Genomic DNA, 18,624 nt, shown 5'->3' with positions numbered 1-18,624 from the left:
CTTTCACCGTTTATTGCTCGGTCATGCAACTTACCACCCAAATGAATTTTACCTTCTTTTCTTCTCACTAATAGAGCTTTCATTTGGTGGTATGTCATTCCTGCTGACATTTTTACTTTTTTTTATTAATCGAAATTTAACGATTTTTTTGCAAAAAAATGTCATTTTTCACTTTCAGTTGTAAAATTTTGCAAAAAAAAAAACGACATCCATATATAAATTTTTCGCTAAATTTATTGTTCTACATGTCTGATAAAAAAAAAAAAAATGGTTTGGGTAAAAGTTATAGCGTTTACAAACTATGGTACAAAAATGTGAATTTCCGCTTTTTGAAGCAGCTCTGACTTTCTGAGCACCTGTCATGTTTCCTGAGGTTCTACAATGGCCAGACAGTACAAACACCCCACAGGAGAAGTTGGGCAATGTGTTTTGGCGTGTCATTTTACATATACCCATGCTGGGTGAGAGAAATATCTTGGCAAAAGACAACTTTTTCCATTTTTTTCTACAAAGTTGGCACTTGACCAAGATATTTCTCTCACCCAGCATGGGTATATGTAAAATGACACCCTAAAACACATTCCCCAACTTCTTCTGAGTACGGCGATACCACATGTGTGACACTTTTTTGCAGCCTAGATGCGCAAAGCGGCACAAATTCCTTTTAGGAGGGCATTTTTAGACATTTGGATCCCAGACTTCTTCTCACGCTTTAGGGCCCCTAAAAAGCCAGGGCAGTATAAATACCCCACATGTGACCCCATTTTGGAAAGAAGGGGGGTGATCAATGACAGGGGGGTGATCAGAGAGTCTATATGGGTGATCACCCCCCTGTAAGGCTCCATTCAGACGTCCGTATGTGTTTTGCGGATCCGATCCATGTATCCGTGGATCCGTAAAAATCATACGGACGTCTGAATGGAGCCTTACAGGGGGGTGATCAATGACAGGGGGTGATCAGGGAGTCTATATGGGTGATCACCCCCCTGAAATTGATCACCCCCCTGTAAGGCTCCATTCAGACGTCCGTATGTGTTTTGCGGATCCGATCCATGTATCCGTAAAAATCATACGGACGTCTGAATGGAGCCTTACAGGGGGGTGATCAAGGAGTCTATATGGGGTGATCAGGGGTTCATAAGGGGTTAAAGGGAGTCTTTCACCTAATCTGAGCGTTATATACCGCTCAGATCAGGTTATAGACTCTTTAACCCTCATTACGATCATACCTCTCTCGCCCAGATAATGAAAATAACACTTTTTAAACTTATGCAAATTACCTTCTGAAGGTGCCCAGGGGCGGCGTTACTGGGCGATGTGCCCAGAAAAACACACCTCCAGCCGGCGGACGTCACGAGCGGCACCAGAGGACGGCGGGCTGGGAACTGCCCCGCACCTGCGCACTGCTCTGCCCATTATGGGCAGATGAACAGCTTTTCATATTGCGCATGCGCCGGCCAACTAAAGACAGCCGGTCGGCGCATGCGCAATATGAAAGGATGTTCCTCTGCCCATAATGGGCAGAGCAGTGCGCAGGTGCGGGCCAGTTCCCAGCCCGCCGTCCTCTGGTGCCGCTCGTGACGTCCGCCGGCTGGAGGTGTGTTTTTCTGGGCACATCGCCCAGTAACGCCGCCCCTGGGCACCTTCAGAAGGTAATTTGCATAAGTTTAAAAAGTGTTATTTTCATTATCTGGGCGAGGGACACATAAGAGACAGGTATGATCGTAATGAGGGTTAAAGAGTCTATAACCTGATCTGAGCGGTATATAACGCTCAGATTAGGTGAAAGACTCCCTTTATTAAGTGACAGGGGGGGGGGGGTGTAGTGTAGTGGTACTTTACACAGCTACCTGTGTCCTCTGGTGGTCGATCCAAACAAAAGGGACCACCAGAGGACCAGGTAGCAGGTATATTAGACGCTGTTACCAAAACAGCGTCTAATATACCTGTTAGGGGTTAAAAAAAAAAGATCGCATCTCCAGCCTGCCAGCGAATGATCGCCGCTGGCAGGCTGGAGATCCACTCGCTTACCTTCCGTTCCTGTGAACGCGCGCGCCTGTGTGCGTGCGTTCACAGGAAATCTCGCCTATCGCGAGATGACGCACGGATGCGTCCAGGAGGAATAAATCAACCGCCTCCCGACCATGTAACGCACGGATGGGTCCGGGAGGCGGTTAAGGTGAAAATGAGCCTGGTCTATAAGGGGTTAATTAAGTTTTTCAAAATTTAAGTTACTCATTACTCCTTTTGCTCGTTCATCGGGTGAGCCAAACAGTCACTTGGCAGCCGTGCAGAATTCACCTCCCATTGTTTCACCTCCCATGAAAATGTTACAAATATATAATTTGGAATGTCACATCTTAGCAGACAATAAAAGATATTTGGTACAGTCCATTGTGTTCTGTCAGGTTATTTTATATATGCATATATTTTATAAAAAGATCAACCCTCCCACACCCTTAGCCCCCTTTCACACGGGCGAGAATTCCTCGCAGGTGCAATGCGTGAGGTGAATCCCATTCACTTCAATGGGGCTATGTACATGAGCAGTTATTTTCACGCATCACTTGTGCATTGCGTGAAAATCGCAGCATGCTCAATATTGCACATTTTTCACGCAATGCAGGCCCCAAAGAAGTGAATGGGGCTGCGTTAAAAAAAAAAAAAAAAAAATCGCAAGCAAGTGCGGATGCGGTGCGATTTTCTACACATGATTTTTTTTATATAAACTTTTTCTTTAATTAATTTTCTAAAAAATCAACAATATACAAATACAAAAAGGAAAGGGGACATAATACATGTACAACTTCATCCTCAAACATATAATCTTCATGATGTACATGCGATTGAGTTCTGACATGTTACATTAAACTTGCCGGTCAATACCAACCTATAAAAAGAACCCCGGATAGATACACATCTACCTCCTTCCGTAACCAACAACCTTATCCGATAAGCCAGTCCCCTTGGTAGACCAAGACCGCCGTCAGTTTCTGCCAAAGACAGGTATCGTAACTTAATACGGACCCTTTTTCTGCCCCATATCAGATCATTAATCAATCAATCCAGTTAAAGAAACCGTCTTCGATCCATATGGGGCAGGGGCCAATCACGTACAATATCCAGGGTAGGAGAATCATTTTAATCAAGGCGATTCTATTAATCTGCGAAAGGGGGAGTTTCTGCCAAACCCTAACCTTCTCCTTTACTTTGCTTATCAAGGGAGTGATATTCAAATTATTATAATCCCTTAATGAACTACCAATCTTAATCCCCAAATATTCCAGATGGTCCAATGGGGATATTGCTTTTACTTTCAGTGCGTTTTGTGGGGGTGCACGATTAAGGGGAAAGAGGACGGATTTGGACCAGTTTATCTCATATCCAGCCACCCGGCTGAACTCATCTATAATTTGCATGACACATGGAACATTTTTCCAACCGTCGTTCAAATAAAGCAATACATCATCCGCATATAAACTGATCTTATCCTCCACTCCCCTTCCTCCGAATCCAACAATCCCTGTGTCCGCTCTGATCCTGCAGGCCAGGGGTTACATAAAAATTGCAAAGAGTAGTGGAGAAAGTGGACACCCCTGCCGAGTACCCCGTTGCAAGCGAATGGGAGGAGAGATCACTCCATTTATATTAATTCTGGCCACTGGGCCGTTATATAACATTTTAACCCATTCAATGAAATTTGCCCCGAGGTTCATTTTATACATAGTCTGCTAGAGAAAGGACCACGCCACCCTGTCGAAGGCCTTAGCGGCATCCAAAGACATGATGGTGCTGTCCTCCTCCCTGTCTGCACATTCAAAAAAGCCCGCCGTATATTTGTCTGAATTTGTCGCCCAGGGCTAAATCCCGTCTGATCCGTGTGTACTAGCCCCGTAATTGCCTTTTTTAATCTATTTGCGAGGACCTTGGCGACTATCTTATAATCTATGTTGAGTAATGATATAGGTCGATAGTCGTCTACTTTATTTCCGTCCTTCCCTTTCTTCAAAATGAGTGTAATAGTTGCCTCCATTAAGGACGGGGGTAGTTTCCCAATAATGTAGGATTCAATCAGTAGCTCCAGCAACCGAGGTAGCAGGATCTCCGCGTGACACATATATGCCAAACGGGAGCCCATCCGGCCGAAGACCCCTGAATTCCCAGTATGACCTCCTGTAACTCCCCTAACTGAATAGGGGAGTTCAGGAGAGTGGAGTCAGATTCAGACAGTACTGGGACCTCGATTTGTTCCAGAAAGTCATCTATGAGGGTCTCTGTATCATCTGCCTCAGAGCGATATAGATTGTTGAAGTATTTTACAAATTCTCCCTCAATTTCTACTGCTGTGTCTAATTTATGACCATTACAGGTTTGAATTTGTCTGATCTTTGGGCGCGCCTTTTGATTGGATACTATGAAGACTAACAGTTTTTCTGGGGTTCCTGCCTCACAAACAGGGGGATGCTCCATAACGGAGCTAATTCACCGATACCCAGGACATCTCAGCTGCTTAACCTTGGTCCGCACTTTTTTCATAAGTCCTAATAAAGGAAAATTTCCTTCCAGACTATGGATCCCCGCTCCCTCCAGTATCCACATAAGATCTCTCTCTCCTATTTTATAATGTAAAATCTGACTATTTATATCCACCATTGTATAGTCCTTCCACCCTTTAAAATGCTGACATTGCGCTGCTAAATAATATATCCAAGGGTTTGGTACCACCAACCCCCCCTCCCCCCCTGCCGTTTTTGCATATTGCAGTGTTTCCAATTTAATCCTAGGCTGATCATCTCTCCATATTAATTCTCTGAATATAGCGTTAGATTTCATAGAATTATCTAAGGGCAGCCAAACAGTTTCGTTATGAAGTACAGACCAAAAGTTTGGACACACCGTCTCATTCAAAGAGTTTTCTTTATTTTCATGACTATGAAGGCATCAAAACTATGAATTAACACATGTGGAATTATATACATAACAAAAAATGAAAATATGTCATATTCTAGGTTCTTCAAAAGTAGCCACCTTTTGCTTTGATTACTGCTTTGCACACTCTTGGCATTCTCTTGATGAGCTTCAAGAGGTAGTCACCTGAAATGGTCTTCCAACAGTCTTGAAGGAGTTCCCAGAGATGCTTAGCACTTGTTGGCCCTTTTGCCTTCACTCTGCGGTCCAGCTCACCCCAAACCATCTTGATTGGGTTCAGGTCCGGTGACTGAAGGGCAGGTCATTTGGCGCAGCACCCCATCACTCTACTTCATGGTCAAATAGCCCTTACTTTCAAAGTTTTCCCAATTTTTCGGACTGACTTTAATTTCTTAAAGTAATGATGGACACTCGTTTTTCTTTACTTAGCTGCTTTTTTCTTGCCATAATACAAATTCTAACAGTCTATTAAGTAGGACTATCAGCTGTGTATCCACCTGACTTCTCCTCAACGCAACCTTCTGGGAATAAATATGTAACCGGATCCACATCAGTTACATATTTATTCCCAGAATTTTTGTACAATCACTCAGAATTGAGAAAGCTTGTTGGAAGAACGAGTGAAACGTTTTCAAGAAATCTACAGTACGTCCATTTGCCTTGATTTATTCTTTACAGATATATACCAAGACCTGGATAAATGAGAACCTTCACAGACATGACATATTTTCAGTTGTTTCACACTTTTTTGTTATGTATATAATTCCACATGTGTTAATTCATAGTTTTGATGCCTTCAGTGTAAATCTACAATTTTCATAGTCATGAAAATAAAGAAAACTCTTTGAATGAGAAGGTGTGTCCAAACTTTGTCTGTACTGTATATACAACAGTTGCAGCATTATTACCATCTTGAGGAGATTAACTCTACCCACCACTGAAAGGAATAGCTTACACCATGCTCTAGCCTTCACTTTAAATTTCCCCAGCAATGGACATAGGTTGAAATCCTCAAAGTCCATTAGCCTAGGAGATATATGAATTCCTAAGTACTTAATTTTATTCACACATGGATTATTATTAGCTATGACTGTTAGACACCATCTGTCCATCAATAGGCATCAATGCTAATTTTTGCCAATTAATAGTAAGGCCCGAAAGTCTGCCAAACCGGTCTATAAGAGACGTAGTGGCCGATAAAGAGGACGCCGTATCACCCAAGAATGAGAGTGTCGTCTGCATATAACGCTATTTTATTATGTACCTGTCCATATTGAAAGCCCTTAATATCCGGGGATTTATGTACTGCTGCCACTAGAGGTTCAATGGCTATAGCAAATAGCAGGGGCAAGAGCGGACATCCCTGTCTAGTTCCCCAAGCCAATTGAATGTATTTAGACACTCCCCCATTAGCCCCAATCCGCACCTTTGGGTTTGAATACAGGACCTGAACCCATTTAATGGATTTCTGTCCAAATCCCATATAACCCAATGAAGCCCAAAGAAACCCCCATTCAACACTGTCAAATGCCTTAGCAGCGTCGAGAGATAGAGCTATTCTATCTCCACAATTATCCACCTGGCCTGAACTTGTAAACTGGTATATACTCTTATATTGATAGCCGTAGATTTCTGGGGCATAAAACCTATCTGATCAGGATGGATTATGTCAAGAATCACTCTGGATAGACGCTTTGACGAGACCTTTGCAAAAAGCTTAACATCTGACGTTAAGAGGGATATCGGTCTATATGAGTTTGGAGTTCGCGGATCTTGCCTCGGTTTTGGGATCACTAATATAAGGGCCTCCTGCATAGAAGCCGGGAGCGAACTCACCTCTAGCGAGTAGTTGAAGACCTTGAGTAGTTCGGGCAGCAAAATTCCCTGGAAGCTCTTATATACTTCAACTAGGATACCATCTGAACCCAGGGCCTTATCATTGGCCATATCTTTTAGAGGTTCCTCAATAGTAATAGGTTCTTCTAATGGATCCCTATTATCTGCCAATAGTGTAGGCAGCTCCGCCTCCCTAATGAACGTTAGTAGATGTCCTAGAGGTATATGGGGAGGAGTAGAAATCCTTAATTATACCCAGGATATTCCCTGTTACCACAAATGATTTCCCCTGATGGTCTACCACAGGCATCCTCAAACTGCGGCCCTCCAGCTGTTGCAAAACTACAACTCCCAGCATGCCCGAACAGCCTACAGGTATCAGCCTACAGCAGGGCATTGTGGGAGTTGTAGTTTTACAACAGCTGGAGCCTGGGCTGCAGTTTGAGGATGCCTGGTCTACCAGCTCTGTTATGCATAATGAGCCCTGCTGGGCCCTAGAGATGACAGCAAGCATATGACCTACTGTCTTTTTTGCGGAAGGAGAAAGTTTTTCCCAGGTTTTCCTTAGAAGGCTTTCAGCCTTTCTGTCCATGGGATCCTTAAGTTGTGCCGAATCGTCAAAGGGTAGGGCAGTATGTCTTGCAACCTTTGCTACTGGTGCGTCCACTCTGGGGATAGATTCCCAATCGGTGCAATCTTCCACACTAAAAGGATATCGCCTCTTAATCCCTCTGGGAATAAAATAACCCGTCTGGTTTTTCCCCATTCTGATGTAATCAATTTTTGCACATTATCTGGCACCGGGAATATCGAATTTCTCCTTTCCCCCAGCCCGCCAAATATTTCTTCCTGTGCCGTCTTGGTTTTTTTTTGCACCTCCATTTGTATTATAGCTCTGATAGCTTTTATGAGCTCCTCAATGTCATCCAGATTGAATAAATATCTTTTATATTCATTGTCTTCATCTGAAGATGCATATAGTTTTTGTATAGATTCAGAGTCTGAGCCTTCTAACGCCTTAGACGCTAAAGCGGACTGAACCTCCTCCTTTACTAGTGTTCTAAAGTCTTCAAGAAAACTAGAGGATTCAGCTTTCACGATATTGGAAGTACATTCTTTACATAAGGGTTTAGCCCCAGTACTGGGTAACCGCTTATAACATTCCACATTTCCTTGTTTTCTTAGAAGAAGAAGCAGAATCTGGCGACCGGAGGGAACACATGTCAGTGCCGCTCCGGCCGCCATCTTATTTTCCCCTCTGCATGAAATCCCCCTTGTCCGCCACAGAAGGGATCTTCGCAGGGAGCACAACAGTTTGCGTCCAAGCTCAGGCCATGAGGGGAGGAGGGAGAGACGAATCTACAGATCCGACCTCGGCCTGAATAATCGTTATGCAGGTGGGCCCGTATAGAGCCTACATACACCTCTCCTGCTTCCTATCCTGATGGGACAGGAAAAAACACTGGCGATGGAGTAAAGGGGTGGGGTTTTTGAACCTCTGTTTTTTCCTGTCCTATCAGAGGAAGACAGTCTCAGGATTTGGTGTCATGGAGACGACTGGGGAAAAGGTACGTTTCCTTTCTGCTGCCTGTAACAAATGACATCTCAATTGCTCCTATGCCTCCCTCAATTTCCTACTGATATCCTGTGAAGCGGATGTCCAAAGGCCTCCTCCGCCTCGTCTTTTTCAGCCTTGAAATCCACCTCTTTCGGTCTAGTTTTGTGGGCATTAATCGCCTTAATCAACAGCCCCCTTAAATATGCCTTCATAGTATCCCATACAGTATGTGGGGACGCCGTTCAGCATTAAAAGTGAAGTATTCTGTAATGGATGCAGCCATGCCTGTCAGGTCACCCAAGATCTGTATCAGGTTCTCCATCAGTGGGGTTAGAAGGGGTTTCATTCTGTGGAGCCTGGTCAATTAGTGTAGTGACCCGACGGCAATTTTCTCTTTCCCCCTCCTCATCTGTTAGTCTCTCCTCTTGTTATGAGGAGGACATTGTTTCAGCCCCTTTACTTTGGGACCAATCTCTTGTCCCCTCCGCTCCCCTTGCGAATTTACTGAGGCGTGCTGCCGCGCTCCTACTCACTGCCACATGCTTAGGGTGACCACATTTCCTAACTGCCATTCAGGGACACTTACATTCACAAGTGCATTTCGTCAAACTTATACTTGAGACTGGCAAAAACATATCTGCCTGTGCATTTTTCAGTATTTCTGCACATTAACTGGCTACTTTGCTGCCCTAAACCCAAAGAAGAGGCAGACATCATTATTCATTGCAAAGTTAAACTTACATTTCGCCCTCTTTAATGCCGATAACGGCCGCACAGTTACAGGCACAGTAGAGATCCCGGCCAGGCCGACGTCACGTGAGTCTAAGGCCTCGTTCACACTTCAGTGTTTGGTCAGTGATTTCCATCAGTGATTTGTGAGCCAAAACCAGGTGCAACTCTAAACACAGAACAGGAGCAGATCTTTCCCTTCTACCTCATGTCTGTGGAGGCTCCACTTCTGGTTTTGGCTCACAAATCACTGATGGAAATCACTGACCAAACACTGAAGTGTGAACGAGGCCTAAGATCACACGGTCGCGGTCACGCTACTCGGCCGCGCAGCAAGGCAGTGGAGGAGCCACACACACATCGGCATCGCATAGTACTGTCCTATCTGATTTGGTGATCGCATAGTATAAAGAAGTGACTGTCACCAGGGCCGGTTCTAGGTGAAAAGGGGCCCTGGGGCGAAAAACAATAAGGGCCCCCCCCATGACACTTGACTTTTACAGAAGAAACTGTACATTGTGTGGCAAAGTGTATGCTATATGTGTATAACAAACATATTTCATATGAAAACTTACAATTACTTGGCTTGGCCCTTGGGGATCTCGGACGCCACTTCCACACTTTGGCCGGGGGCTCGGCGGAGCTGATGTTGTGTTTTATCCTAATGAGAAAGATTTCATAATAAGGATTTGTAGAATGGGCAGAGGGATAGCAGAGCAGGGAGAGGCTGGTGCTGCTACTAGGGGGTCATACCATGGGGGAGTAATAAAGCCCACCATAATGCCCCCCAGTAGAAATAATTCTTCTTATAATGTGACAGTGCAGAAAATGCCCCCAGTTGAGCTAATGTCCCCATAATGTGCCAGTATAAAATACCCCTATATAGTGCCCCCAGTAAATGCCCCCATAGTGCTCCTCTCCCCCTCCCTCCTAGTGCCCCCCATAATGTACCAGTATAAAATGCCCCATATATAGTGCCCCAGTAGATGCCCTCAGTGTCCCCCATAATTTGTAAGTATAAAATACCCCTTCTCAGTGCCCCCATAGATGACCCCATAGTACTCCTCTCCCACCTTCCCCATAGTACCCACCATAACGTGTCCCAGTATAAAATGCCCCTATACAGAGCCCCCATATAAATAACCGTTCTTTGTGGCCTCAATAGATGCCCCTATAGTGCCCACCAATAATGTGCCAGTAAGAAGTGCCCCCATAGATGTCCCCCAATAATGTGCCAGTAGCCAGAGCCCCCCCACCATTATGTGCCAGTAGCCATAGGCCCCCCTATAATGTGCCAGTAGCCATAGACCCCCCTATAATGTGCCAGTAGCCTGAGCCGCCCCCCCCCCCCCATCAACATGTGCCAATAGCCATAGGCCCCCCTATCATGTGCCAGTAGCCATAGGGCCCCCTTATAATGTGCCAGTAGCCATAGACCCCCCTATAATGTGCCAGTAGCCATAAGGCCCCCCCTATCATGTCCCAGTAGCCATAGCCCCCCCCCCCCCCCCCCCCCATCATGTGCCAGTAGCCACCAGTATTAACAAAACAAAAAAACACTTATACTTACCTCCTTGGCAGCTATGTGATGCAGGCCGCTTCTGGCCTGTGTCCCGCGCTGTACGGCCCAGGGCTCAGGCAACGCGATGACGTCATCGCGACGCCTGCGCTGGCCTCTGATAGGCTGCCGGCACTAGTGCCTGCAGCCTATCAGAAGAAGGGGAAGAGACACACCTTTCCCTCCCCTGCTCCACAGCCATCTGTATCGCTGTCCTGAGGACGGCGATACAGATGACTAGAGATGAGCGCTTCCACAATGGAAGCGCTCATCTCCGGCACCTTGCCTCTATGGAAGCGCCAGCCCTGACTGTCACAACAGCAGCGGTCGGCGGCTCAGGTCATTCCGGGACACTGCATTGTCCCGGAATGAGGGTGACCGGGACCCGGGACAGACTCTCCAAATGCGGGACTGTCCCGGGCCATCCGGGACACGTGGTCACCCTACACATGCTACCCCGGCGCCATGTTGGACTGTCAGCTCCATCCGGGCGCCTGCTACTTTTCCACCTCCTCTGCATTCTGGTCCTCATGTGCGTGCTGCAGGTGACTCCTCTCAGCTTCTGGTACCTCACCAAGTGATTCTTGTCCACCGGGTGGCCACGGACAGACGGATGTGCCAGGATACTTGCAGGAGCGCTCCAATGTGCGTCTTACACCATGCTCTGGTAGGCCACACCCCCACTTCCCATTGTTTTCAATGGGAGGTGAAGTTTACTGCCACAACCATGCCATGGAAGATTACGACAATAAACGTGACTGCAAGAATAGCAGAGTGGCCTTCCATTGAAATGGATCCTACTCGGTGGCTTTTCACTGCCAAAGCCTCACAAGATTCTTCCTGCACAAAATGCAGTGGACAGGTTCTCCAGGAATTAAGAAAATAAAATTACTAAAAATACTGAACCCTCTCTGCTTACCTGGTCAGGGATTATAATCCTGCAGTTGAATTTCTGTAGGAATGGAGTTCATGAGGAGACATGAAGTACAGAGAGGACGGACAGGACAGACTGAGGTAACGTTGGGCTGTGGTAATCTAGCCAAATGCATACAAGAGCTGCTGCTCATTTACCAAATCCCCACCCTCCTCTCTGTACTTCATGTCTCCGTTCCTACAGAGATTTAGCTGAAGATTTTATCATCTGTATTCAGGATCATAATCCCTGACAAGTAGAGAGGAGGGTGAGGCAGCTCTTTACCTCACTGTTGTGAAGTAACGTGTCCTTCTGCGTGACTAGGACATGTTTTGTGTGTACTAGTTGTATAGGGGCAATTTTATTTCTCCTAATGATTGCTTCCTAGGCAAAATGAGCTATTATAACTAATTAAAAGTATTCATACTATTTCTAGACCGTGGCAACACCTTTCGTTAGAATTTGAGTTTTTCTTTCAATACTTACAAACTCATAGAAGAACATAAGGCCGAACTTCAGTCTTAGGTCCTCCACACCATCATTCACCATGTCAATGAGTGCACTCTCTTCGTTACTGCTCCCAGAAATACCTAGTAGGAAAATATATGTAGATAATGTTGTAAATGTAAGGACAAATCAATATCATACATTAATTCTTTTAATGTATTTGAGTTTTTCTTTAAAATAATGCTAGATCTACATTCTACACAAGCTAAAGAATAAGTAATTTATTTTATAGAAATGCAAAAAAAGTACCATATTTACGTCCAAGATATCTCAGAATGCTATTGCTCTGATACAGAACAAAATCTCCATCTTTAAACTGTGGCAGCTGACCAAAAACCTGTAAAAGATCCCAAAGATTGGTAAAAAGGATAACAATGATTGTCACATATGTCCGATATTCTTAGCATACTGTATTATGGGGTTCAATGAATAACCAGCATGCAGTAAAATCCATAGCTCCCTCCAGTGGTGGCCTCCAGCAGCCAGAATGTTACACTGGATTTAATCCTATGTCTAAGGCCCCAAGCACACGACCGTAGTTTTGGTCAACTTATAATCCACATATTTTGCAGATCACATGCACATCCATTCTTTTCTACAGTTCCGGAAAAAATGCGGACAGTACATGTATGTCCTCCGTGTTCAGTCTGCATCTGTGTAGCTGTTCCACAAATCATAGAACATGTCCTATTTTTGTCTGCTTTGGGGGACAAGAATAGGCAGTTCTCGTGAAGGGAGAGAGAGAATTGGCCTGAATCAGTATTTTAGACATCTGTATTGGAGTTCTGCAGGCTATTAATATATATTTAGAAACAGATCAGTACAAAAGTTTGGATCTGTGTCAGAATAAAACCCATCACTCTAAATAATCATATAGCAAAGAGACCCATACAGCAGAAAAGACCAGCAAATGATCACTGCTATCAAAACTGCCTCACCAGTTATTTTCAGACTGGCCACAAGGAAGGCCTAGATGCAATAATGGTCCAAGCCTGACCCCAGGGACATACACTTGCTTTTCAGGATGTTTGGTGGGCTCTAGTCTCATCTCGCCTGTTGGGTTCAACATAGTCAGACTGGACTATATAGGAAGTACTGGAAAGCACTTTGTAAGAGTTGGAGGGAATCCCTTCTGGACGTGAGATCGTTGCTACTTGTAGGAGTCCCAAGAACTGTGGAACAGTGTGCTTCATTATTATGTGCCGAGTATATATATATCTCTCTCTCTCTCTCTCTTTCACCTCACAGGGGTTTGAGGGGGAATAGTTAAGAGTTGGCCTTGTTCTGTTTAATGCAAGCCATGATGCTTCTTAGGTGTATAGAGACCAACCAACATGATGCTGGTGAATTCCTAGCCCCAGCGTCATGAATGGTAGTGAGCAACACAAGTACTGGTCGGCTAAGGCATGAGGATGTATAGGTGTCAGCACTTCACATTCATTAAGCTGATCTCATGGCAAGAATTTAGGTGCCATCTTTTCAGCTGGCACCATGCATCTGTAACAGGTTAGGACCATGTATATACCTTTACTCATATTTGCCACTCCTAAAGGAAACCCAACCATGACCGACTTGGCTGCGGACTGTTCCTAACAGACTGTACAGTATCAACAAAGCAACTCACCGCCTGTTTCTTAAGGTCAATTTTTCCTGAAAACCAGTCTGCCAATGGCACCTCATCCTCTGTCCAGGAAGCTCCTTGATCACCAAGGAGCAGACGTATGGGCTCGGCTCTACCTACAAGTCAACATTTTCTATGTGTCAGTAAAGCAGAGAAGTAAACATGACTACTGAACAGGTTATCTAGGGTTAAAGAAAGGGTCTGCTCATTTTCAAGAAGCTGCGCCACTCTTGTCTGTCTGGTACTGCAGGTCAGCTCCATTTACTTGTTTGCTGCAATATCAGGTACAGCCAATGGATAAGGAAGGGGAAAGAGCAGATCCTTTTCCTTAAGCCTCGGCAATTTCTTTAGCAATCATAAGGCTGCATTCACATGGAACATGCTTGATATTGAATATCTATGAACTGAAATGCAATGTTACTGAATGGGTGCCCTATTCATACATATGATGGCCAAGACAGTTTATAGACTACTTTCTAGATGTGACATTTCTTCTCTGCTGATTTCTATCATGTAAAAACTGCATATATGCTTCCATCATGTCGGCAAAAACCATGGCCACCAATTTCCCTGTGTAACTAAGGGTAGAAGACAGTTTATAGATAATGGGATTAGCTATAAAGGGTGCAGTGTTAGAAGTTGCGCAAGGGGCCTTGTGCCTGAGGGGGCCCCCTCTACCACATAAGACGGACACGAGTATTATAAATGGCACCTGGTTGGTGGGAAGCCTGTTTAAAAGTATGCATGGTTGCCCGGGAGAATCACTCTGATGGGGTTATGTATGGACTAGAGTACAAGAAAGTAGGCAAACAGGCTAAGGGTGGGTTCACGTCACGTTTTATGCCTCCGTTTGACGTGTACGTTACAAAATAAAATAAAAAAAAATACAGAAACAGCACACTAATATATAGAAAATGAACGGCACTCCAATAGATCATGGACAAATAACTCCTTTATTCACCCGTGCGGTACAACGTTTCGGCTCAGTACTAGAGCCTTTTTCAAGCAAAGAAGACATACATGTGGTCAGTATATATATATATATATATATATATATATATATATATATATATATATATAATAAAAAACACACACACATCAAGGTCATGTGATCCAATCAAATCAGTGGGTGTTGACAAAATTAGCATACAGTGCAATTAAAAAGAGAACTGCATAAAAAATATACATTACATAGTAAAAACATGGTCATATACAGTGATTGTGATGTATGTTATATTATCCTTATACCAAAAAACCTGTGATCCATAGTGATCCACATCATCTCCAGTGCTGACCATGTTAAGTGTTAAACCAAAATTAAATGTAAGGGGAGGGGTCAAAAAGACAGAATGCAAACATACCCATCGGGTGAGGCACACTATCCATACATCATCTCGGCGTTGTGTACATTCTACTGCGCCTGCTCCGGGGAGTGCCAATCAGGTAGTGCACAGGCAGCTGAGTACGCCATGCGTCAGAAACAAATGTTGCCGCATGCGCATTCCCATTCCACCGTTCCGCTCTCCTGCCTGGTGTATTAGATATTCAGCGCATGCCCAGTGTGATCCAGGCACACGCGCCATCTTGGCTACTGGTCAGCTGCCCTAACTCTGCATATCAATGCTAGTGTCACCAGAAACCAGCCTTATAATAGAGTGTAATACCTTCACAGGGCTGCAACCCTACCATACAGGGTAACACCCCGAAGACCACCACAAATCACGTGGCTATCTAGGGAGGAGGGGTACCCTGAAAATTATGCAGACATCTTAACTCAAGAGGGATCTCCTCAGGCTGGTAGGCAAATATACATAGAGGGCAGGTGAATTAAAATCCTAAAAATAAAGACTGCACCACCAGGGCTAATATAACATGTACCCTCTGGCACTCCTCATTAGCCCTGGTGGTGCAGTCTTTATTTTTAGGATTTTAATTCACCTGCCCTCTATGTATATTTGCCTACCGGCCTGAGGAGATCCCTCCCCATCCATTTTCTGGACTATTATTCGGGTAAGAAGTCTATTCCCTTAAGAACGTGCACCCACATTTTCATCTATTTGCCTGTGCCGCCATTTTTCTCAGATATATATATATATTTTTTTATGGAACTCTATGGCGAAGAATGCCACAGTATGACATCAGTCTGATGCATCCGTTTAAGGCTACTTTCACATTCGCGTTTGGTGCGGATCCGTCATGGATCTGCACAAACGCTTCTGTTAAGATAATACAACCACATGCATCCGTTCAGAACGGATCAGTTTGTATTAACTGTAACATAGCCAAAACAGATCCGTCTTGAACACCATTGAAAGTCAAGGGGGACGGATTAGTTTTCTATTGTGGCATATTGTGTCATTGAAAACAGATCCGGATCTTACAAACGGAAACCAAAACGTTAACGTGAAAGTAGCCTAACGTATAATTTTTTTTGTATATGCGGATGGGAAAAAAAACGTGATGTGAACCCAGCCTAAAAATATTAAAAAAAAAAAAGATTTAAAAAACAATGCAAGTAATAAAAATTGGAACATCCAGAGAGTAGGAATAAAATTAATAGACAGAGTCTGCGCATTATATATGGTATAATATGGATCACATACTTACCCCTTAGTGGGAAATAGGTTATAACGTATCCACTCACTACAAAAGAAAAAAGAAAATGTTAAAATGGAACCTGTCACCTAGAAAATGCATATTAAACCGCCAGCAGTACCTTATTGCAGCCTGTAGCATGATTATAAAGGGGTCTGTGTCTTTACTGTACAATGCGCCAAAAGGTGCTGGGTGCTTGAGCGTAGGCTCGCGCATGTGCAGGCTCTCATGTGCGAGTGCCTGATCATTAAGCCTACCTCACAGCGGAGTGGAACAGTGCGCAGGCGCCGACACTGTAGGGACACAGCGCACGCGCAATAGTACGTGTGAGCGTCCAGTGTTGAAGGAATTGGAATTCCCATCAATCAAACGCTAAGGGGGCGGGGCACGCTTGACTTCAGACGAGAAAGCAGATGCCCCCTTGACTTCAAGACTATCGTTTACATAGCGAACCCAGTTGAATAAAAGTTTTTTTTCAGACTTTTGGCGCATTGTACAGAAAAGACACAGACACCTTTATAATCATGCTACAGGCTGCAATAAGGTACTGCTGGCAGTTTAACATACATTTTCTGCCAGCAGTACCTTATTGCAGGGAGTCTGTCACCAAAATATTACATTGTACACCACCTACATTGCTCTCTAGCACACCTATCCACAATTCAAATGGTACCTTTATAATTTTCTTCTGAGTTTCACCAGCAGGAAAAACGCACTTTAATCCATATGCAAATGACGGCTCGCAAGTGCCCAGGGGCAGCGTTCTGTGTGTAGGTGCCCAGGCTGCTCTGCCTTCTTTTTACATTACTCCTCCCCAGCCTCTTCCTTGGCCCGCCCTGCAAGTCCCTTACGTCATCCACAGGACCGGCCGATATCCCGTGCGTGTGCACGGCATCGCTACATGTAGTGCGCATGCGCCGGCCTCCAGTCCTCCTGTTTGCTTCTGGTCCGCCCTCTAGTCAGTGGTTTCATGTCTGTGCTGGCACATACGCACTACATATAGCGTTGCCGTGCCCACAATTGGCATCACAGAGTGCACGCCCGTGCCGACGGTGCACTGTGCTCGCACGGGATATCGGCCGGTCCTGTGGATGACGGAAGGGACTTGCAGGGCGGGCCAAGGAAGACTATCACAGAAAGCAACCATCTAAAACTTAACTTTTATAAAAAATTGTTAAACATCCAAAAAAGGACTAATACACATAAATGCAATTACAGAAAGAGCTGTAATGGCCCGGACCAACAGCCAAAGCCTATGGGATGAGCAGTGGTGCAACAGGTATATATACCTATGTCTGTCCCTACTCCACCCTACAATGATAACCTCAGCCCAGAGATACACCTGGATGGTAGGCGTACTCTGTCCACATACCTTGGCTAACCTGTCCTTACTTCATTATAATACACAATACAAAATTGAAGATCCCACAATTTGACACACAGTACTTGATTTACAGTCTCAGTACTATTAACAATCCATAAGGAAGAGGCTGGGGAGGAGTAATGTAAAAAGAAGGCAGAGCAGCCTGGTGTGAGTGGGGGGGAAACCCCCTACCGTGCAGTATCAAAGGGAAAAAAGGGATCAGCCAGGCCAAAAGAAGAAATAAGGGAGCAGGTGTCCTCCTACCGCGTCCCTAATCCTCTTCCTGACTCCTCACCGTATGAGCGGACCCCGATGGTGGGACAGCTCATACACTGGATACCTAATATCCTGAGTCGCCCTGGAAATCCCTCACTTAGGAGCAGGGGAGAGACGACCTGTTCCTCCACAACACGGACAAACAGGAGTCTCGACTGGCTAAGCTGCAAGGAGAGGGGAACACATACAGCATATCGGGATGGCAGGTAATCAAAACCAATAACACACTTACCTGTCACAGACACACTGACTGGAACCCGTGCACAAGTGCTGGTGTCCACACCAACATTAAGGGACACAGCACACACAACAAACCACACAGGAACCCACGACACCATAGCTGCAACAAAAAAAAAAAAAATGAGACAGGGAAATGTCTAGAAAAAAATGACAAACACCAACAGACTCGTAACACCAAACTAGACATACAAACACCCTGAATATAACCCACTCCATACAAAAAGAAGGGAAGGAGACACCGGTATGACAAAGAACATCTATGACCATAAGGGTGGACCTCACTGGAAGGATGGTAAAGCCAGGAGCAGTGAACCACCAGCACACACCAAGCCTGGAGGAACACATCAGCTACAGGCTTCCAGCAGAGACTAAACAGCCCAAGCAGCCACACCCACAAACACATAAATCCCAGTGTTAACAAAACACTAGGAAGGGAGTTAACCCTTCCAACACCACACACAAGCAAACTAAGCCACACGTTACCACCGGCAACAGCATG

The 18,624-nt window shown here is 44.9% G+C and overlaps 1 protein-coding gene across 1 annotated transcript in view; it reads right to left on the bottom strand.

The window, feature by feature from the left end:
* LOC122941285 (glutathione S-transferase P 1-like) overlaps positions 1–18,624 on the bottom strand; it is a 41,556-nt gene that overhangs the window by 11,613 nt on the left and 11,319 nt on the right. Inside the window, exons 2-5 of the mRNA XM_044298397.1 lie at positions 16,259–16,294; positions 13,655–13,767; positions 12,280–12,367; positions 12,010–12,113 (exon numbers count right to left, since the gene is read on the bottom strand). Of these exons, the coding sequence (XP_044154332.1) occupies positions 12,010–12,113; positions 12,280–12,367; positions 13,655–13,767; positions 16,259–16,294 (341 nt within the window). The remainder of the gene's footprint in view (positions 1–12,009; positions 12,114–12,279; positions 12,368–13,654; positions 13,768–16,258; positions 16,295–18,624) is intronic.

The sequence above is a fragment of the Bufo gargarizans genome, chromosome 6, assembly GCF_014858855.1.
Source record: "Bufo gargarizans isolate SCDJY-AF-19 chromosome 6, ASM1485885v1, whole genome shotgun sequence".
In the NCBI taxonomy this organism is placed as follows: domain Eukaryota; kingdom Metazoa; phylum Chordata; class Amphibia; order Anura; family Bufonidae; genus Bufo; species Bufo gargarizans.
Note: the sequence above shows the minus strand (reverse complement) of the source record. Positions and strands in the feature narration are given on the sequence as shown.